General features: G+C 41.9%; 2 protein-coding genes across 3 annotated transcripts; both read right to left on the bottom strand.

Annotated features, from left to right (window-relative positions):
- Positions 1-215: 215 nt before the first annotated feature.
- Positions 216-7,112, bottom strand: LOC117412763 (enoyl-[acyl-carrier-protein] reductase, mitochondrial). Its single transcript, XM_034906665.2, has 10 exons — positions 6,813-7,112; positions 6,394-6,491; positions 5,680-5,811; positions 4,680-4,823; positions 3,375-3,477; positions 2,796-2,898; positions 2,256-2,329; positions 1,360-1,420; positions 1,190-1,262; positions 216-739 (listed from the first exon to the last, which is right to left on the bottom strand). Exons 1-10 carry the CDS (start codon positions 7,076-7,078, stop codon positions 576-578), a joined length of 1,218 nt encoding a protein of 405 aa, XP_034762556.2. The 5' UTR covers positions 7,079-7,112; the 3' UTR covers positions 216-575.
- Positions 7,113-12,205: 5,093 nt separating this feature from the next.
- On the bottom strand, positions 12,206-21,497 carry LOC117413815 (serine/threonine-protein kinase PDIK1L). Of its 2 annotated transcripts, none has more exons than XM_034023154.3 (3): positions 21,076-21,497; positions 17,799-18,100; positions 12,206-14,370 (listed from the first exon to the last, which is right to left on the bottom strand). In XM_034023154.3, the coding sequence occupies exons 2-3, from the start codon at positions 18,081-18,083 to the stop codon at positions 13,630-13,632; spliced, it is 1,026 nt and encodes a 341-aa protein (XP_033879045.2). In that variant the 5' UTR covers positions 18,084-18,100; positions 21,076-21,497; the 3' UTR covers positions 12,206-13,629. The 2 variants fall into 2 exon arrangements, with proteins under 2 accessions (XP_033879045.2, XP_058853677.1); XM_058997694.1 differs by lacking the exon at positions 21,076-21,497 and adding an exon at positions 20,117-20,450.
- Between the last annotated feature and the right edge of the window lie 462 nt (positions 21,498-21,959).

Genomic DNA, 21,959 nt, shown 5'->3' with positions numbered 1-21,959 from the left:
TAAGCTGTTGCTTAATTGAGGTTTCAGGATGTTTCAATAGAATACCCATCTCAAACAAATACATCCCTCTAAAACGCCAGTGATTTATCACAGCAACTCTGGACACTTGTCAAAATCCCAACACCGAAAACCAGACTACTTGTGTGATAAAAAATAAAATACATAACGACACTATGAACTGCATTCATGAAATCCCAATTTATAAAATGACTGCATTCTGAAGTTTAATGATATATTTTATTTTCACTATTAAACACTAGTTGAAACATTTGACACTGAATTTTAGTTTCCTTTAGTATTTCTTAACATAGTCCAAAGACTTTCTAAACATACTGAATCCGACTGCTGTAGCCTGCCTGGGTCTACACTGCCTGCCTTGGCATTTGGCAATGTAGGTTTGGATTCTCAGTTCATGATGCCAAAGCCTAATCAGAGTCTCCAACAGCTTTACTGAGTTCCCAGAAGGTATTCCATCATGTTTAGATGATAGGACCTGTGAATAATTTGTTGAAATGCCAGTTTGAAAAATGGAAAGTGATGCTACATTCAGGTGCCCAGCTTGACCTCACAGCTGGTCACATGACCAGGATCTGCTTGGCGGACACAAAGGGCTTCATGGAGTCCTGGACAGCGGTCTGGTAATCCCGGAACGGGACCTCGGTGCTGGCCGGAGCGCTCAGTTTGCCCTGGAGAAACAGCTGACACAGCGCAGAAATCATCGCCTGCACCTTCTCTCTGTCTGCAGGACACAGGAGCCGGTATCAGAGAACTGCACGCAGCGTGACGGGCGACAGACACTGCAGGTCATCACTTAGTATGTAGTTTATTATTATCCAGAGTCCCATTTTAGTCTTTTGCAAGGGAGATCTGGCCACGTGCCTGTCAGTTCCATATTAAAACATTGCATACTCTTTGAAGCCTGCTGCAGATTTAACATAGTGTAATAACGTTTATTAGAGATTGATTTGCCCTGTCAGATAAACCACAGCTGGATTTTTTTATGCACTGGGGAAATTATCCTGGACTGCATCAGCCTTTAAATGATGTATAAAATAAACAAGCATGTCAGTGACATTCATCCGTTGCCACGGCTGGAAATTATATATTAGAGCCGTCAGTAACAAGCTCTACATGCAAAACTGGTAAGCACCCTTAGTGGGGTTATTGAAACAGAAGCCGTCATCCTCACCGTGTGCATGGTCTCTCTTCCACTGGGTCACCCAGAACCCCCTTAGCTTCACATCCTTGAAGATCAGGGCACTCTGCAGACGACAAGTCACAGGTCAGCCCTCACTGCAGAGCCCCACAGCCAGCCTCTATTGCACAGTGCTGGAACACATTCCCAGCTGAGCATCTTACCACAGGCACTGCGACAGGCTGCTTCGACATTCCCCCATACGTCACCATGGTCCCTCCTTTCCTAGAAGAACACAACATCCCATGCATTTTCATTTTGAAACATTCTAGTACTACACTAGGTTAAAGATGTCTTCAGGTCCTGCTTTCAGATAGTCTTGCACTCCCCCTGTCATTTCACTTGGAGTGTAATTGTCCCCACCCCTCCAGTGCCTTCTTTCCTGTCAGTAACCAGCCAGCTGCTTCTGATGACTGACATGCTTTGCAGCCACTAAGATTCTTTGACCCCGAAGACACTACTGGGGTAAAATGACCCAGGAAGCACCAGTGTAACAGATTTTATGGGAGGCAAGGCAAGCAAGCAAACCAAGAACTTTTTTTAACCACGTGTAGTACAAGACACAATACGTTTGAGATATCATGTGTTTCTTTCTAAACTGCACACTACTGAATTGACGTGCATGACGGCTAAGATTGAAGTATCTTTTTTAGCTACAACCACATTCACCAAAGAGTGCTGGGTGTGCTGCTCGGAGGTGCATAGACTGGTAGAGCGCTGGGTGTGCTGCTCGGAGGCGTATAGACTGGTAGAGCGCTGGGTGTGCTGCTCGGAGGCGTATAGACTGGTAGAGCGCTGGGTGTGCTGCTCGGAGGTGTATAGACTGGTAGAGCGCTGGGTGTGCTGCTCGGAGGCGTATAGACTGGTAGAGCGCTGGGTGTGCTGCTCGGAGGTATATAGACTGGTAGAGCGCTGGGTGTGCTGCTCGGAGGCGCACAGACTGGTAGAGCGCTGGGTGTGCTGCTCGGAGGCGTATAGACTGGTAGAGCGCTGGGTGTGCTGCTCGGAGGTGTATAGACTGGTAGAGCGCTGGGTGTGTTGCTCGGAGGCATGTACTCACTGCAAGTGTCTCAGCAGCTCTGTAGCACTCTTCCCTCCCACACAATTCAGGGCCAGTCTGGGCCGAGGCACTTTCTGCAATGAATTGAAGCACATGAGTCATGAACCAATAGGAGGCAGAGGGCAGCGAGAGAGGAGAATCGAAAATAACACATCAAAGTAACGTCCGCTGTGCTGTGTGGAATGATTATATTGGATAGTACAGTGATTATAGCTAACAAAAGAATCCCTTTTATGTTTTTATATATGGTTTCTGAACATGTGTTTCTATCAAAACTGCACATTTGAAACTTCTGTATCGAAAGGAAATGCAAAACAAGTAAGATTCATGCTTTGCATTTTAACAGGCTACAAAGGTTCATCATTTAGCTTTTAATGCATCCTTAAGTTGAAAGTTATTATTCAATTACTGACAGAGGAATCCCTCACACCCCACTGATGCCTGCATTGTCTCTTGAGAATGGACTGGCCTGCCTTGCTCCTACACTTTTTTCCACTCATTTCCACCCCTGACCAGCGCTGCTCCCCTCCACTGCACTACCTTGAACAGCTCCTTCATTTCAGGCTTCCTCAGCGTGTCTTCAGTGATCACGTGATCTGCACCCAGGGACTTCAGCCGCTCGGTCAGCTTATGAAGGTCTGGTCTGCGGAGAAGGACAGAGCTCAGGACACAATGACCCTCCACACCCTGCAGCCAGAGCTGACCGACTGAGGAGTGGACAGTGAGGAGCAGGGCAACCAGGCAGCAGAAATACATGGAAACACAGATAGTACAAGTGTAAAGATAACTGAACACAACCCCGTCTCTCTGAGAGGCTGCAGTATGAATACAGGACAGACAGCCTTCTGTTCAGCTTACTTGTATGGCTTTCCTAACCCAGTGCGGATTAATCAAGACATTATCAATCATTTGTTACTCTTGAATATTTATCATACTGAAATATTATTATCGATAATTGTATATCGGCGATAATTGTGTTTTGGACAGTCAACTATAGCTAAAATCCGACCAGTGCCACAGATCATGTATTTTTACAATTAAAACATTTTCAGAAGTTGCTGAGAGAGAGAGAGAGAGAGAGAGAGAGAGAGAGAGAGAGAGAGAGAGAGAGACACACACCTGTCTCTGACGATATTGATGGTATGGATCCCCCTGGTGGCTGCAATCTGAATGACAGCCTGCCCCACTCCACTGTTCGCTGCGTTCTGGATCACACAGTCCCCTAGAAAAGAGAGAGCAGACGACCCAGGGAGAGTTTACACACAAAAAAAGAGAAAATAAAATCAACCTGACAGAACACATGGTGCCTGAGATTGTTAATGAACCCATTAAGAACCAAACTAAAATCAGACACACTCTGCATTTATGTAACTTGATACATTACATGTAGATATAACCTTAGCAGTAATCGGAGTAAAAGGGAAAATTCAAATAACAGGTAGAAAGATGCCAGTTAAAAATGCTCCAAATATATCCTGTCCTCAAATGAAGACAACGGCACTCGATGGGTTAAACAATTCCACAAACTGGATTAGAGTGAGCCGTCACTAGGAGTCCAATACAGTCTCTCAGAATAGCAAACAGCACTGTCTTCTTACTGAAGAGTCGTGACTCAATCCTATACTTTAGTTGGGTTTGAGAACCCGGTAATATCTGTACCTTTGCAGCACAGGAGGGAAGATTCAAAGACTCAGCTTTTCCAAGCCTACATGGTCTGGCAACGAACACCTTCCCCGTCACAGGCTCCTTTGCAGCTTGCTCCGCTCCCACAAGCTGCATGAGGCACCAAGCAGATGTACCATGCCTTGTATTCTCACAGCCTATGAGCCTGCCAGCTCCTTCACGACTCCTCCCGTCACACAGCCCTCCTCCCCTGTCACACGGCCCTCCTCCCGTCACACGGCCCTGCTCCCCGTCACACGGTCCTCCTCCCCCGTCACACGGCCCTCCTCCCCCGTCACACGGCCCTCCTCCCCCGTCACACGGTCCTCCTCCCCCGTCACACGGCCCTCCTCCCCCGTCACACGGTCCTCCTCCCCCGTCACACGGGCCTCCTCCCCCGTCACACGGGCCTCCTCCCCCGTCACACGGCCCTCCTCCCCCGTCACACGGTCCTCCTCCCCCGTCACACGGTCCTCCTCCCCCGTCACACGGCCCCCCTCCCGTCACACGGCCCTCCTCCCCCGTCACACGGCCCTCCTCCCCCGTCACACGGCCCTCCTCCCCCGTCACACGGTCCTCCTCCCCCGTCACACGGCCCTCCTCCCCTGTCACACGGCCCTCCTCCCCCGTCACACGGCCCTCCTCCCCCGTCACACGGCCCTCCTCCCCCGTCACACGGCCCTCCTCCGGTCACACGGCCCTAAAGCTGGAGACTGATGTTGCTTACGTGCTTCAGCAGCGAGCGAGTGTCCGGTACGGTACCTGGCTGCAGGTTCTCGAAGTCGGACAGCATCCTGAAGGCAGTGCAGGGATTCACGCTCAGCGAGGCCGCACACAGCAGGGGGACGTCGCTGGGGACCGCAGCCAGGGTCCTCTCATTCAGCACTGCCTCCGTCCTCCACGTGCCTGTCTCAAACACAGGGTGTCAGAGAGCCGCTGAGCACAGTGCAGGTTACCATGCAGGGGCTATACTGGTGTAGGAGGGAGCTTGACCAGGCAAATGATCCCAAGTAAGAGTTAAGAAAATCCTCCATGGGAGTTATGATCCATGATGTGTGACTAAAAATATCAATCAGCATTATTATTTAAATATATATCTATATCTCTGCGATACGGACAACACGGGATACAGCAAAGCTAAAGTAATGCTTTTCTTGGGTCCTGTGTTTCCAGGTATACTGGCTATTGCTTTACAGAGTATTTGAATTAATTGCTGTTGAGTAATGTAGTAAAGATTCCACAGCACTACACATTACACAACATTACCCAGGAGCATGGTGGGTAACGCTGTCTCTGAACCAGCCCCAGGAGCATGGTGGGTAACGCTGTCTCTGAACCAGCCCCAGGAGCATGGTGGGTAACGCTGTCTCTGAACCAGCCCCAGGAGCATGGTGGGTAACGCTGTCTCTGAACCAGCCCCAGGAGCATGGTGGGTAACGCTGTCTCTGAGCCAGCCCCAGGAGCATGGTGGGTAACGCTGTCTCTGAGCCAGCCCCAGGAGCATGGTGGGTAACACTGTCTCTGAGCCAGCCCCAGGAGCATGGTGGGTAACACTGTCTCTGAACCAGCCCCAGGAGCATGGTGGGTAACGCTGTCTCTGAGCCAGCCCCAGGAGCATGGTGGGTAACGCTGTCTCTGAGCCAGCCCCAGGAGCATGGTGGGTAACGCTGTCTCTGAGCCAGCCCCAGGAGCATGGTTCAGTCAAGCAACAGGAGCACAGACAGGCTAGAATTTCAAAAGACAGTGTCAACCAGCTACTTACCAAGTCCAGCATCTTGCGGAATCACCCAATCACCAGCTCTCAACGAGGTCACCTGACTGCCCACTTTAAGCACCTGCCCCACCCCCTCGTTGCCTCCCACTGCTGGGAGCTCTGGTAGGATAGCATAGGTACCTTCAGACAAAGAGGGGGTGAGGAGTGAGTCCTGGCGTTTCTTACAGGCTAGATATTTGAGAGAAGACTGGGATGAATTGTGGGTCCCATTCCAGATTCGACAGTGACATCATAGAGACAGCTGTTTGATTGCTGGGTGTTGGGGGGTTTATTTGTGAAACACCAACCACAAGGGGCTTCACTTGAAAAAAGAAGTGTCTCATACATTCCTCTGAGGTGTGTAAAATGAAACATAGCTACCCTATTCTGAACCCACCCTTGAGTGTTAGTGTTCACTTAAGGGCGTCACACTGAGAACGCACCCTCTCTGAGCTCCAACACTCAAGTGCTGGTTCTGAAGATCGACTGAACATAAACACTTCACTGGATTCAAGTTTTAAAAGGATATGAAGCTACTGTTGAGGTCACCCCACAGATTCAAAGACATGGGCTCACTATTGGGCTCCCCAGCTCTTCTGTTACACAGCAGTGACATGGAACCCTTCTCTCAGTCACAAGCACTTTATGCAGACCCCACTTGAGCTTGGATGAGCAGTGTTTGCTGCAGCTTTGGATCAAGCGGTACAGTGCTGCCATTCTTACCTTGCACCATGTTGATATCTGACGGGTTCACTGGCGCTGCCAGCATCTTTACATGAACGTCTGAAACGCCCAGCTCAGGGAGTGCCAGTCTCTCTAGCCTGGGAGAGGAATTATACAGCATTAGACCCTGATATTGCTGTGGTATAGCCATCTGAAATTCCTTTGCCAGATAGTTTGTAGCGCATGACACTGACCTCACATTAAAAGCAGCTATACTGTTTATTTAGTCTTATATTTAACGATATATTCAGAGTGCTGTGTGAGATACAGGCAGAAGCTAAAGTATCGTCAGCATTGATCTCTCTGTTCTTACACTTGCGTTCTACCTGCACATAAGAAACACGAATCTAGAGAATGAAACTGGAAAGCATGTTTTAAATAAGCAGCTGTCAGATGCTACACTGCAGATTCTTACTCACTGTATGACCTGAGCGGGATCCCCATGCCTCCGATACACCAGCGCTTCACACTCCCCTCTAGGTGCCGACACGGAGTAACTACAGACCGGCGCCGAGCACAGCGATTCACCGCGGCGACGTCTCAACTCATAGATGGGTCTCAATGCGCTGTAGCACCTCCCGCCCCGAGCTCTGAAGCACTGCTCGGCATTCCTGACACTGCTTGCATGAGCTAAGACCCTGCATACACTCTCCCTGTGTGCAGCGACCATCTTAATCAACCACATCCTGCTAAAATGAAACTCCAGTTCACCCAATGCCTCGCTAGTGATTGGAGCTCTGCCGCAAGTGGGCGGGGCATGGTTCCATTTTTTGCGCATACATAAGAGGAGCTAACGATGTATCTTTGAAAAAGAGCATTGATTGGTTCTTGGAGGTGAGCCTCACCAATCGAGTGTCGGAAGACGAACCCCGAAGCCATGTTTGGTGGTGGCAACAGCACACAGCTGCAGGGTCACACTATCAAATACAGGGCATTTACACCGTACTATCCGAACATTATGTGGAGTGCTCTTACGTTCTCATAGTGACAATTCTGGCAGAAATAGTTCGTATTATATACTGTTCATTACTTGATAAATGTATTTATTATCTTGAGTAAATTTGAAATTCATACACTAGTCTAGAGAGAGAGAGAGAGAGAGAGAGAGAGAGAGAGAGAGACGCAGTCTTCATGCTAGGTGTAGACCATGACAAAGTTTTTGGCAACAAAACTTACATACTTTCTTTAGGCGGCTTTTGTGTGTGTTTAATACTGTAACTTAAAATACTAAGTAACTTAAAATGACATTCTCATTATAGAAAACAACGTACTGCCAGCTGAACCGTTTGTAGGGTGTTTGCAGTCATCCTGAGAGATTCTTACTGATTATTACTCCAATATTGTATTTTCTCAAGTGTTTGATATAGCCTGTGTTTATGTGCTTTTATCCGCATACAAGGGCTGCTATTGAATTAGAGATTCCTGCCATAGCATGCTGTACGTAGCATGGGCCAAATGTCTGTAACATGAAGCGCCTGCACAAAAGTGCACTGCTGTGTATTCCTTCCACTCCCATAATAAAACCAGGGTTTCTTCTGTGCTGTTTTCAGGTTCTTCATGTGGGAGTTTGTGGTTCAGTCCTTCCTCCCTCCCTCCCTCTTTCATCGGCTGTGCTTTTCTTATCAGACGCGGTCACATGTAAACAGGTTCGTGCTCCCAGACTCCCCTGGTGGTCTGTTCAGCGAGATTCAGCCAAGCGGGGGGCGGGGTTCAAACACGTGCAAAGGTTACTGGTATAAACGGTTTGGTTTATTTTTAAAACGGTGAAAAAAGTAGGAGTCAGCACTTTTTCTTCTTCCTAGTATAGTGGGCATACTAAACTATAAATCACATTTGTGCATCTGTATATCATTTCATTCTTAGTTCTTAGTGATGGATTGTTTTGCAAGACAAATTCATTTAGATAATAAGCTCATGCTTGTTTAAATCTGTTTTTTTTTTCAAGTTAGCCCATTTGATGGTGTTTTTATTGTATCAAATATATCATAAGGGATAATAATGCACCATCCAGTAACCAAAAAATGCTTTTAATATGTGATGTAAGCTGTCAGGATCAATGGCATACTGCACTTGATTATTTTTTGGTTCTTGAAACTTGGCCTGTAGTGGTCAAAATAGACTAAAAACAGACATATCTAGGGTACCTTCACACTAATGAATATGGGGATCAGAGCCAAGCGAGGACCCACTGACTAGCTGAAGCATTCAATGACATATTAACAATGATTTTATATTCTACATTCTCATCACATTATACCAGAACAGAAGGAGAGACAATGTGACGGTAGGATGAAAATGGATTGGAAATATACAGAGTAACATGCCTGCATAATGTTAAACCAGTTTATTGACAAGCTCATGATAATAACTCTTTGGTTATTGTCACATTAATATCACTCACACCTATCAATCATTCATCTCATTTCCAAAATAATTCCTTAGAGAATCAAAAACTATTTCAAATCAGTCCTGCCCCGCACTCTATTGACAGTGTTACAGCAGCTGTCTCTATTTGTTTCAGATTCACTGAATCACCAGGTAGTAAATGCTTATTGCACGGCTGGTTTGAGTAGTTCACAGTTTGGACATGTATCTTCTTGGAGCAGTGAAGTCATCATCCAGATTGTTTCTGCTCTATTTCCCAACCGGGTCAGACGGATTTGTGAACTAAAAATACCTCTGTTTTATAACAGCGCTATGTGGCTGTCACTGCAGCCTGTATCAAACGCACTTGTCACTTACTTCATTTTATGGTCTGCAGCATCAGAATGGGAAACCAGAAGCTGCAGCACTGCAAATGATTTGTGACGTTAATGGCATGCAGAGGACTCTTACTCTTTCATGAATGGAACAGCTCTGTAAGTGAAGTTTCACAATCTTCTAGCCTGAAGAAGTGCTGTATCAACCCAGCATGATATTTTAAATGCTTCACTTCAATACTGAAGGTAGAATTTACAGACAATCAAATATCTGACAAAGCTCAAGCTCAAACACAAAGGATTTTACAAAGTCAAACATGAACTATGCAGCACACACTTAGGCATGAACGGACTGCAGATACATGTGTGAATAATTATTTGTTAAGCAAATGGTATCCCCAGCATGTACTCTGTACCATATACAATCTGCATCTCCTTCAGTCACAATGACATTAGAGCTGTTGGACAGTTGGACTGCTTTATTTCATGAGCCTTGCTTTTGGGCTACTCTGAAGGGACTCAGAAGCAGTATTCAGTGACACATGGTTCCCAGTTCCTCCTGAACAGTTCAAACACCTTGCAGACTCATCATATTGACTCTATCCCGACTGCCCATGGTGACCCTGGACATCACTGATGCTGTTTTGGCAGGTGCTTTTCTTTCTTCTAATAAATGCTCCTGTCATAAGAGAGAGCCAAGCAGCTGACTAAGAAATTCTGTTTTGCAGTCTAGCTGGACTACAATCAAGCACTTCAGGTAATGGTCTGCCAGTGCATCAGGAAAGGGATTTGTTATCATTGCAATACTTTAATTTCATATCGTAAGCTATAATACCACAAGGCATTGTTTTACAGTAATGGCAGTATGAAGCTGTTATTATGGCTCAAAGGTACAAAGGCAGGGGTATATCAGATGGGAACTTTTTAATATGAACGGAATGTTTTAATATTTATCACATCACATAATGCCAAACAACATACTGAATTGGCTGAAAATGTGCTAAAAAATGGATGAAAGGCAAGTTAAATTACCTTAAAATGATTGCAAGAATGTGGCAACGGACAAGTTAGTTTCTGCAGATATAAACTCAATGACAAACTTTTTACAGCAGTGACGAATCACCCTGGATTGCATCTACGATTTTGTTTTCTGTGATGCCATTAAATAGATTTTACAGTTAACACCTAAAGAACTGATATTTTCAACATGGACTAGTGTATTCTTAAATCTCTGTGTACGAAAAAAAGAACCACGATATCAGAACTTTGTTTAAAATTACTGGTGTCCATTTTAAACAAGGTCCTATCGTAAGTGACTCTGCTGCAGCAGTCGTGATGCATAGTTCTCCCCCTAGTATCTGTAAGTCGTTTTGGATAAAAGCATTTGCTAAATGACTAAATAATAATACATGTGAAAATAAAACGTGTAATTATGAATTTTCTAAATATTTTCAGAATAATGCTTTTTTTTTTTTTTAAGTATTCTTTTTGAATAATTTATCAAAATGTCGCAGTATCTGGGATGGCAAATTAACATTTGTATGTCATCCATAACAAGGTATTAAACACTCACTAGTGCTGAATTAAGAAACATTTATTGAATTTTAGTTTTTATTGTATATCTTAACTTCTGTATATAGGAGTAGAACGTCCAAATAGGTTGACTAGTCGCTACTTTAAATGAATTCTAAATAAATCACGTATTTGATAATGTCTGGTGCTTTATTGATGAATGTACTGTTTCGTAATACTTTGCTGTTTGTGTACTCTATTTTGAAACTGCTTGGAATTGTTATGGTAAGGATTGCAACCTCAACTGCACTGCTGTGAAATTGCACACTTCACAATCATGTGACATGCTATTAGTCGACTACCAGTTTCTGAGGTGGACAGTTACTATGCTGTGCTGCCCATAGTATGAGTGCTACATTGTATTTTAACATTTATATATTTAGTTTTAATTGCACAGTTGTTGTGCAGTACTGTATTACAGCGCCATGCAACAGTTACTTAATAATAACAAATATGAATTGCCTGCTGTCATACCAGGGCCTCTGTAATTGAGTTTTACCATAGTTTAATATAAAGTGAAGATGAAGTTGGGTTCGTTAATAACACCATGCATTGTAAATACATCTGCATTTACAGAGATATGTATTACAGTCATTGATTAGCTTTAAAGTTTGATTGACATGCCTGGATAATATTTTCCAAACCGTTTTGAGAATTGTTTTTTAAAAAGGGAAGGCATTAAAATGATCTGATATTTTTATTTAAAAAGTCATACATTTCACAATCATACATTTCACAATAAATTACATAATTTTCACCTTTTATAAATGTTCTTTAAAGCATATTTTATAATAACTTAAAATACTGAGTGTCAAGTTTATCACTTAGATTTGGCTGCTGTTTTTACTCCCACTTTGGCAGTGGGCAAGTGGGTTTTACCACTTGGCTGCTATTGCTAAGACTCTGCCTGCCTTCAGTACAGACCTGTTCTCTTCCCAGGATGCAGACACGACACTTCATTTGAAGGGTGCCAACTACAGTCCTACAGGGCCAATAAAACTCCAAGTTTTTGATCCAACCTTGTCTCACATATTCAGTTACCCCAAGTACTGTTTTTTTTATTATTATTTTGGTGTAGAGAACCTCAATATGGGCAGTTTCACTGTGTGTGTGTCCTATATCATCAAAATATGATAAAATATATTAGACGCAAAATAGTTTGGGGGTTTAAATGTTCACTCTTTTAAAATGCTATGCCCATACATCAGAGACTGCTGTGGTACATATTTTATGCGTACCAGACTACACCAACAGCTTTCAAAATACTTTATGATTATATATATATATATATATATATATATTATATATATATATATATATATATATATATATATATATATATATATATATATATATATATATAAAGGCATGGATTACAAAACAAAAATACAGTAATGGCAATCTAGTTTACTGTACTTATTTACAGTAAACAGTACACAATGTACCCCAGGAATAGGTTTGTTAAAATCATGAACATGGGGCCACTGTCTTCAACTTCTTGTACATCCAATAAATATACAGTAATCACTGGACAATGACTGAAATTTATGTGCAACACACAAGAGTTAGAAGAATGTCTGTAACTCATACAAAAAGGGTGGACTGGAAGGGTAAAGATCATGTTTGTATCCATGCAAAAGTTTTGTGGTAAGCAGAAAGAAAGAAAAGGTTACATGGGATAATAATAACTCACAGCAGCCAGCATTTGCAGCGATGTGGTTTCAGGACATGGATGACCTACTTTGTGCTGCACACCTGCAACCCAAACTTGAGGGTGTAAATCCCTTTGACATGGACATTCCTGTATCTAAAACAATGTTTTCACACACAGGGCCACACTAAAAAGGAAGAGCCTGGTGACACCCTGGGCAAGGTGGAATGACCACCTTCAACCTGGAATGGCACGCCACTTTTAACCACGGTCTTCCCTCCATAGGATGTCCTGTCCGCTGTTTAAATATTTTAAAACACACACACACACACACACACAGTAGTATGGCCCAATTTAAAAGCAAGTTTGCCTCTATTTTGTCCCTGAAAGGAATACAACTTAATTAAACTATCAAGAAAAAATGTAAAACAAATTCTATCTACTTTCATATTCTGGCCCATATTGCATTATTTGATGACCAATACAAAGTAAAATATATAAAAAAATAAAGTTCTGTATTGACATGTTTTTACTTGACTTTCAATTCTCAGGTCACAATAAATATGGTTTCACCCTGCAAACCAAAAGGACAGTGCAGAACACTTGTAGAAAACAGGTCCAATTCCATGTCTAAACTGTGTCTTGTTACATTCTGTTTATAAATAATGTCCATATGAAAAGGTATACGACTTCAAGTTTGTTTTCATAAAGAAAAAATCTCACAAATACCACCTGATGGAAAAAGAAAATTCACCAAAAAAACTTCAACTTTCACAGCAAACAAGGAACAAAGGCATCACATACTGCACTTCTATACAAAACCCCGCACGAAGCGTGTTTGAATGAGAGCAGGGAAAGACTTTCAGAGTTCAAAAACACATCATTTTTTCCATTCAGATTTATATTTGTTTGATGTGTTTTCAGCAACCAGGCTGCCAAATGTCATAGCTCTGGATTAAGGTCATCCAAATGAATGTTGACAATTATTTTGCACTACCAGCATGCAAAACAATAACCCTGTTACTGCGTTTCAGTTTGGAATGTGGTGTGGGGCCAAGCAGATATTTCCCTATCATATTAAGACTAGACTTTTTGCACAAAAAAAGAAATCTTAGTGCAGCATAATTTAACAATACTGTCAAACTAGGGTTTCAATTATTATTATTATTTTTTTTAAGATAGTAAACTGAATTCCTGAAGTACAGCAATTTTTGCTCCACTGAAAATGCTGATGTTAAACAGCACCAGTTTCTATAGAAATCCAAAACAATATACAAATGATATATATTTTATTTACCCCCCCTCTCCCAATCCTCACGTATCCCAGTTACATTCTTTACAAGCGATATTGACTAATCTCAGCTCCAACTCGAAAGCGTCTGGACGCTCCTGAGGGTTGGCAGACAGCATTTCCTTGATCAGCTGCTTCATGCTGGCGTTCATGCTCTTTTTCTTCACAGGGATGTGGAGCTCCATTTTAGGATTTTCCAAAAGCGCTTCCCCGACTGGCACGATCTCAGCCCCCTGTTTCACATAGCTCCCCAACAGCTCCTTCTTGGTCTCTGTGTCTATGAAAGTGATGCGCTCCACCATGGCCCAGATGATAATGCCCAGGGCGAAGATGTCTGCTTTGGCAGTGTAGTGTCCCTCCCAGACCTCAGGGGCCATGTAGAAGTCAGTGCCACAGGCTGTGGAAAGGAAACACTTATTCACATTGACAGGCTCCTCTGGGTTGAGCCCGGATGCAGAGCACACTTTGCTCAAGCCAAAGTCTGCCACTTTGAGAGTGGGCTCTGGCAGGCCAGTGGGGGTCCTGTCCTGCAAGATCAGGATGTTGTCCGGTTTCAGGTCCCTGTGGATGATTTGGTTTTTGTGCAGGAAGGCCAGGGCGCTGCTGAGCTGCAGCATGAAGCTGGTGTTGGTTTTGCGGCTCGGTTTCCTGGAAAGCAGGTACGTGTTCATGTCTCCTCCGTCGCAGAAATCCATCACAAACCACAGGTAGTAGGAGCTGCGGGGGTCAAAGGCAATCTCTCCCTTCAGCGAAGTCTCCACCAGCTTGAACAACAAAACAAAAAAAGTTCACTATTTAAAGTGCATTTAAAATTGATTTATACATTATAGTAGGGATAGAAACACACCTTGGGTTTAGGTAGAGTATTTCATTGAAATTATTGGCTGCTTCTGAGCTACTCACAATTAGTACAGAATGAATATGTCTCAAGTCAAGAGGTTTACAAATAGGAGTTTTTAATGTTGCTCCAGGGAGGAGCAATTTATTCATCAGGGGGACGGATCAATAAAAGTAAAAATATGGGTGCTTGAAAAGTTCCTAACTCTAGTACAGTATCTAAAATAGAAAGCAAGAGAGAATTCCTTTGCTGTACACCCTTCCCGAAGAATCCCATTTACACTCAGCTAAATGTGTGACCATCGATTTACTGTTATATCATTCCCACACTTCAATATCAATATTATAGCAACAGAAACCACAACCAATGAGAATGATTGTAAACACAATATATATATTTTTTCTTTTTGTAAGTTGACGTTTTCTAAAGCAATTTCTTCAGAGAACACCTTAGTTTTGTCTGCAGTATAGCACACTGCTGTGTGCATGTGTGTTATTACAGTAAATAGTCTCTCTCACGATGCTGTTTTCTATTTCAAACAATTCTGGTTGATTAACAACCAAGAACAAGTGGCTAAAAAAACATAAATCGATTGCAATTGTGTTCAAGTAATTTGCAACAATGCACAGTAAGAAATGAGAAAGTGGTGGCAACGCTGTTTTATGAACAATCGTAGAGAGAGTATAAAACAAACAGAATGCCTCTCAGGGATCATGCAAATTATTTTGGCTTAAGAGTACACAAATTGTCTTTCACTACTACAAATAAAAGCACATTGCATATACAGTGTTTGCATATAGTTTCCATTTCTATTTATCAGAGCATTCTGTACGCGGGTGAATTATGCGCCTGTCCACATATGAAGACTCTCATCCTCCTCCACAGGATTACAGGATTACATCTAGCCAAAGAGGACAGATTCACTGAATGTTATTTCTGTTTGGCAGCTATTCAGCCCACTCTGAACTTTTCAATTACTGTCAGCACTAGTAGCCAAATGTGATCATCCCTCCACAGACAGATTAACCCCATGTTGCACTGCATCCAGCACACATTTAAGTACTGTAGGCGAGTGAGGGGTCAACTACTGCAACCTTGACCGAGCATAGGATTTGAACATTCTGGGCTTGTGATAATTTTTCTTGTGCTGGACTCAAGATTACTCAATACAAGATTAAAATACATTATGACTATGGAATGTATAAAGCAGTGTATGAAATAGGCCAGTAGCAACTCTAAACAGTCAGTTGAGCTTAAACGGCTGGACAGAGAGTCATGGCGTAGCGATTCACTTGTGAAGTGGCTCATTAGCATGCATGCTGTGCATATACACCTTTATTACAGCCCAGTCATGTTATGCAGTTCAACCAATCATGCTTTTTGATCCCCCCCCCCAGAAGATTAAGCTTTAGAAGATTAGTCCTAATTGTCCCTGCCTGTTTCTGACAAAAGAAAGGATTAGTTGTCTGCATAAACAATTGCAGCATTTCTGTAAAACGTCAACACATTTCAGCAAGACAACTGGGAAGACAGCCAAATCCCTGGGATGGCAAAGCACTAAAGTGACTGACAGGCTATTAAAATGCCTTAAAGTACTGCTGAGACTGTGTAAACAAGAATTAAATGGCACTCTGTATGAGCTATTATATGCATTACCTTTAGGCATCAGCCCCCTTCTGATTGTAAACAGGTTTAACAATAGACTGCAACACAGAACAATATAAAATCCAGATACTGTTCATACATTGTACTCCCAGTACAGAATAGCAAGTGTAATATTAACACCTAAAGGTTACAGCAAATCAAAGTCCTGGGATGTTATTACACGAGTCAGCTGCTGTTACACAACAGACCAACATGCAAAAATAGCCCAACAGCACTGTTATATCATGCTGTGTGTTTTCAAAGTAATTGAACCCAATCTCTTGCAATTGGTCTGTTATCAGACATATTTAAAATTGTAGTCTGAACTATGTACTTTAGCTGAATCTTGGCAAAGGAAAAACAGTTAATACATCAGTAAAACAGAAAAACATGAATGAAGCTTGTTTCACTGCATGAAACAGCTGCTGAATATTAATCAATTAAGAAGTTTGACAACAATGCATCTGAACCTGACATTAAATGCATAACCAGTGGGTCTGAAATCAAAGCTTTTTCTGCAACACATTAAGAATGGAGATACCTTGGGTTTCTGTAAAAATGTACTTTGAGTTTTTGAATGAGTTTTACAAAATGAATTTCATTGAATTGCAACCCCCATCCAAAAAAAATAAAAAATCAGCACTAGCTCACTGCACTCTCAGTGCACTACCAATGTGAACAGTAAAGGAATTTGCACTTTCACCATTTGCAGAACAAAGGGTCCCAGATTAGCACAAAAGAATTAAAAAAGGAAGAAACAATTGGCTGTGTATGCATTTACAACCAAGCGATTCAGAGATACCTTTCCAGAACTTCTAGCAACTCTGGCAATTCCTTTCTACAAAACACGAGCTATCCATTCCACAAGCTAAGCACGTGGCCAATGACCATTTGAATATCCTCTGTGAATGCTACTGACCACAGCATGTGACTGACCACAAAGCCTGTCAGTTAAAAGGAGGAGCAGCTGGTTGGTAGCTGACAGGAAAAACAGCTTGAAGTTATGGGGACCATTTTACTCTCCACCTAAAATGACCAAGGAAGTGCAAGCGTTTACTCTAGTCTTTAATGAACTCCTATTTTATTTAAAAGATGTAAGACACCTGTTAATTTTACAAAACGAGAACCAAACCAAGTGATATTTCACGACCTCTAGGTGTTTCGTTTCTCATTTTGTAACAGTATCCAGGAGTTAAAGAATGGAAGAAATGCTTTGAAAATATGGCCCATTAAATACACATGTTTTCAATAAAAAATAAAATAATAAATGTGAGACCTATCTAATGATTGTGTTAGCTACAACCACTTTAATAAAACTGTGTAGTTATTTAAGTGATCAAGGTTTTACCAGCAAGGGACACAGTTGATGCAACCTGGAATTGTAGCAGTTATTAAGTATTTTCGTCTATTTTTTTTATTTTTTTTTATGGCTCTGGATTTTAACTAAAAAAAAAGCCATTGAGGCGCTTCTTCCAATCAGAGTCTGACTAAAAACACTCGGCTTGGTGACAGGCTGCTGTCACTTTCCAGTCAATGGGACTCTTCGAGACAGTTGTTTCTCTAAACTACACAGCGTATCGCAGAATGACAAGTTGTGTAATCCCAATGAAAGAGAACGACACAGGCGACTACAGCGCTCCCTCGTTCTTTGTCTATCTGACATTACGCTCCAAATAATGGTGAATGCATTTTGAGCCCTTGTTACAGTACCTCCAGGTAAAGAGATGAATTGGATCCATGCGTCATTCTTTGCACCATGCCATCTTTCTGCAGTATGCACTCCTCCAGGTGAATAATGTTGGGGTGCTGGCTCTGGATGCTGCTCAGAGCCCAGAACTCTCGCAGTGCTAACTCCACGTTCTCTGGAGCATGGCAGCGGATCTTCTTCACTGCCACCCGAGCACCAGTCTTCTTCACCAGCGCCTCGTACACCACGCCGTAACCGCCGCGACCCACCTCCTGAAGCAGCTCGTACTTCGGCTGACTACTCACCATTCTCACACCATTAATTACTGGAAGTGGGGGGGGGGGGGGGGGGGGGGAAGGAAAATGGAACAGTTAGAAATGTTTTGATGTGTTATCATTTTGTTCCTTTACCAAATTACTTTGTAAAGCATAGGAACCAGGGTTTTCTCTGGGATGTCAGTGAAGCAGAGTATATTAATTGACTGACCGATCTCGAATCACCTATGACATACAAGCAGCCATTTTCAAAGAGGCGTAATTAGCTTCTGAGGAATTCAAAGAGAAGCTTTTACAATTTTAGCGTTTCTAACAAACTGTACAAGCTTGGACAGATCGGAAATGCTGCTCAGAATGCTGTATTTTTCGACATGACAAGCAATACCACAGTTCACAAAAAAGGAGAAAAACAGGTGTGAGTAATCACGATTGGAAATAAAAAGTAGCACATAAGTGTACTGCTCTGTGCGACAGTAGACGGCCACAAACTGTCTCCTTACATCATTTTCTTATATGCGTAATTGACGTTGTATCTTTGTAAATGCATCTTTATTTTAAGTCTTTTTTTTCGTCAAATTCAGGGTGAGGTATTTCGGCTGCGTCTTAAGTTCGAGGGAATACAATAAATGGCAACAAATGTCCCGCTGTCATCCCAACACCAGCTCTTAAAATAAAAATGTGACTGTTTGCACACAGATTCAGGTAACATGATTATTATGTTTTATGCTCATCTGCTGTTTTTAGCCTTATGATGGATTCCGTGTTTTATGTTTTTATTTATAAGTGAATCTAAGGTTCTGAATCTAGTTGGTGAATAACAGCACTGAACAGTTAAGACTAAATCATACATACTTGAGTAATGACAGACTGACGAGTTTACTAAAAGTATTATTGTTCATTTAGTTTTAACTCCAAAACAACATCTGTATGTCATTAAAAGTGAATTTAACATTTAATATGTACCAGTTGGTCTACATTTAGTCAGCTAAATAACTGAGCATATGAAACCCAGAATGTCAGTACTTCTAAGCTCCATGGTATGACAATTGAATGATAATAAATAACACAAGAAAGTTTTTGGCATAAAGAAACTGTTCTGTCCCCCATGCTTAGCACAGTACTTTCAAAACAACGCTCACGCTAAGTTATTGTATAACAGTACAATAAATACAAATAAAACAAGGTACGAGGTTCCTATGATAGAACCTTGCATAGTCTCTGTACTTTGAAAAAGTACAAAATAAACAAATAAAAAAGTATATAGTAAAACTCATAACATGTTCTCACAACTGGTTGAAATGTTTAGAAGTGATCTGGTAGGTGTGAAGGTACAGTATGTGGTCAGTCACCTAGCCTGTAGTAACTAGATGGTGGCACATTTAAATCATGTGACTTGTTTATCATTTTTTGAATATCAACTCATCACACAAGTACATTGGAACAAATGTACTCTTGTAGGACCAAGCATTCATTATAACCGTGCACTGAAATTAAAACCATACAATATAAAACATGGTACCCAAGTCCCTGCATTTTAAATGTCAAGCCTGTGAACCAGCAATAATATGCAGGCAGTTTACTCAATAACCCGTTTCTCCTCAGTACTGCCAATAGCGACAGCATATACTCTGTTTACTCCGGACATTATTTATATCCGTGGTCGAATGAGGAAAATGTTGCATAAACCACCAACAGTTTAAAGTTTGGATTTTGTGTCATTATCCTTCACAGGACTCCTTTGTATTACAGAGAAGTACAGAACTAGCACTGCTAGTAGTGTAAACATGCCATGGAGGCCTCAGTTTTGAAATACACAGTACGTTTGTCAGAAATAAACACTGACTGACCTAGACAAGCAGTGCTAGACAAACAAGTACGTCTTTAAATCACACTATAGGTCTATACAAAACCATCCTGTGCAGATCACATAAAGCAAATCTACCAATTGCACTTATTTTATTATTATTATTTGTTTATTTAGCAGACGCCTTTATCCAAGGCGACTTACAGAGACTAGGTGTGTGAACTATGCATCAGCTGCAGAGTCACTTACAACAACGTCTCACCTGAAAGATGGAGGACAAGGAGGTTAAATGATTTGCTCAGGGTCACACAGTGAGTCAGTGGCTGAGGTGGGATTTGAACCGGAGACCTCCTGGTTACAAGCCCTTTTCTTTAACCACTGGACCACACAGCCTCCTACACAGATGCAATCTAAGAATTACCTACACACAATTATTATTTAACTGCTATAATATAGCCAGGTGATAACCTAACTTTTAATATTGTTATTACACAAGGAAAAAAAAAAAAAACACTGGCTTGCATAGATTTGATGAATAATATGACTAACAAATCATGCACTCACTAAACATTAAATTACAATAAAGAGAAACAGACCACGTTTCACAATACACCACAAATAAATAAATAAATAAATAAAATAAAATAAATAAACAGCACTGTCCGGCTGTATACAATGTACAATTTAAAAGCCGATCTACAGTAGGGGGTGGGGCGATCTAGCAACGCAACGAAGTGTACAGTAGTCTAATTAATTAACAACCATGTTAAATTAATTAAATCGGTACATTATTGAATACATAAATGAACAAGTAATACATTTTTTTTTATCTTCTAACACAGGATTAGGCCACCCTCTGAATCAGTGACAACAATTGTCATTGTTGAAGCGTAATATCGAAACACGCATACAGGACGCCAGGCGTGTTACCGACGGTACTTCACGTTGAAACATCAAATGTAACAACAGCAACCATGTGGCTTAAAGCAACAGGAATATTGTAGATTCCAGCAGTACCAGGTTACAGTAACACAATATTTTCTATATACGAATGTTTATACCATTCATTCCTAGTCCTGTCAGTAGCCAAAAAGAGAAAGAGGGGTGGACTGTACAGCGTTAATATGACAACCGCACGCACAACAGAACTTGTCACAACCACAGAAAGAATCACACACGTGTATATACAAGCCTTTCCTGTACGTCTTTGGAATACATTACCTGTCAAACGTTTCTTATTATGGATTTATTGTCTGTTTTTTCTCTTTTTGATTTTCTGGCAGCCATTATAGACCACCGCGCTCGCTCTCGCGCTGTTTCAATCTGTGTGTGTGTGTGCGAAGAGCTCGAGGACCTTCTCCGGCTCGCTCTCTGTGGCCCGGCGCGCGCGCACGGCGTTCGGGATCACGGCGGCACCACAAAGAGATTTAAGAAAGCTGGCGATCTAGAGGAGACGGGCTAACATGAACAGATGGTAAAGCCACTTCCCCGACCCAGGTAAATGAGATATGTAACACTCAGATATGTAACTCCCGCTGGAGGCTTCGTGTCCTGTCCCTGTCGAGGAGGAGCCCACACACAGTGACAGAAAATTCTAAAACATTTTCAAATTCGGTGCACGCGCTGGGAATGGCTCACCCCGAGAAAAGTAGAGGGAGGCAACGGCCATAACAGAAACTAAATACATAAAATAAACAGCTGCTAGTTATTTTATAACCATTGTGTGTATCACCGTCTTCAAGTAAGAACCATTTTCATAACCCTAGACACACATTACATAAGGTAAAACAATGTAACGGCACCATTTTTTTATTTTTATATTGAAGCTTTACCTTATTTTAGTTCGCTCCAAGTGCCTCAGGACGCACGAATATTTTATTTGTGGGGGAGTAGAGTAAATGTTTATAACTATTAAAACGGTAAGCTTTGTCTTGGATAATAAATAATGAAAAGATTATTATTTGAAGTAAGTACAAATAAATTAAATAACAAAAACATGACATGATATATTTTAAGTAGTTGTTATGGGCTATTAATAACACTGTACCCCCCCTCCACTGTATCCACGGGTACTCTTAAAGGCATAGTTCCAATAATACTGTACT

This window comes from Acipenser ruthenus, chromosome 23, assembly GCF_902713425.1.
Source record: "Acipenser ruthenus chromosome 23, fAciRut3.2 maternal haplotype, whole genome shotgun sequence".
Taxonomy (NCBI): domain Eukaryota; kingdom Metazoa; phylum Chordata; class Actinopteri; order Acipenseriformes; family Acipenseridae; genus Acipenser; species Acipenser ruthenus.
Note: the sequence above shows the minus strand (reverse complement) of the source record. Positions and strands in the feature narration are given on the sequence as shown.

What these genes read in the sequence shown, in the direction of transcription:
- LOC117413815 (XM_034023154.3), bottom strand. Translation starts at nt 18,083, where the DNA reads ATGGTGAGTAGTCAGCCGAAGTACGAGCTGCTTCAGGAGGTGGGTCGC. An exon ending in ATTCATCTCTTTACCTGGAG is followed by an intron (nt 14,371 to 17,798) that starts GTACTGTAACAA and finishes TTGTTGTTCAAG; the next exon opens with CTGGTGGAGACTTCGCTGAA.
- LOC117412763 (XM_034906665.2), bottom strand. Translation starts at nt 7,078, where the DNA reads ATGTGGTTGATTAAGATGGTCGCTGCACACAGGGAGAGTGTATGCAGG. An exon ending in GATCCCGCTCAGGTCATACA is followed by an intron (nt 6,492 to 6,812) that starts GTGAGTAAGAAT and finishes TTCCTCTCCCAG; the next exon opens with GCTAGAGAGACTGGCACTCC. An exon ending in GAGCTGCTGAGACACTTGCA is followed by an intron (nt 1,421 to 2,255) that starts GTGAGTACATGC and finishes GTGTTCTTCTAG; the next exon opens with GAAAGGAGGGACCATGGTGA.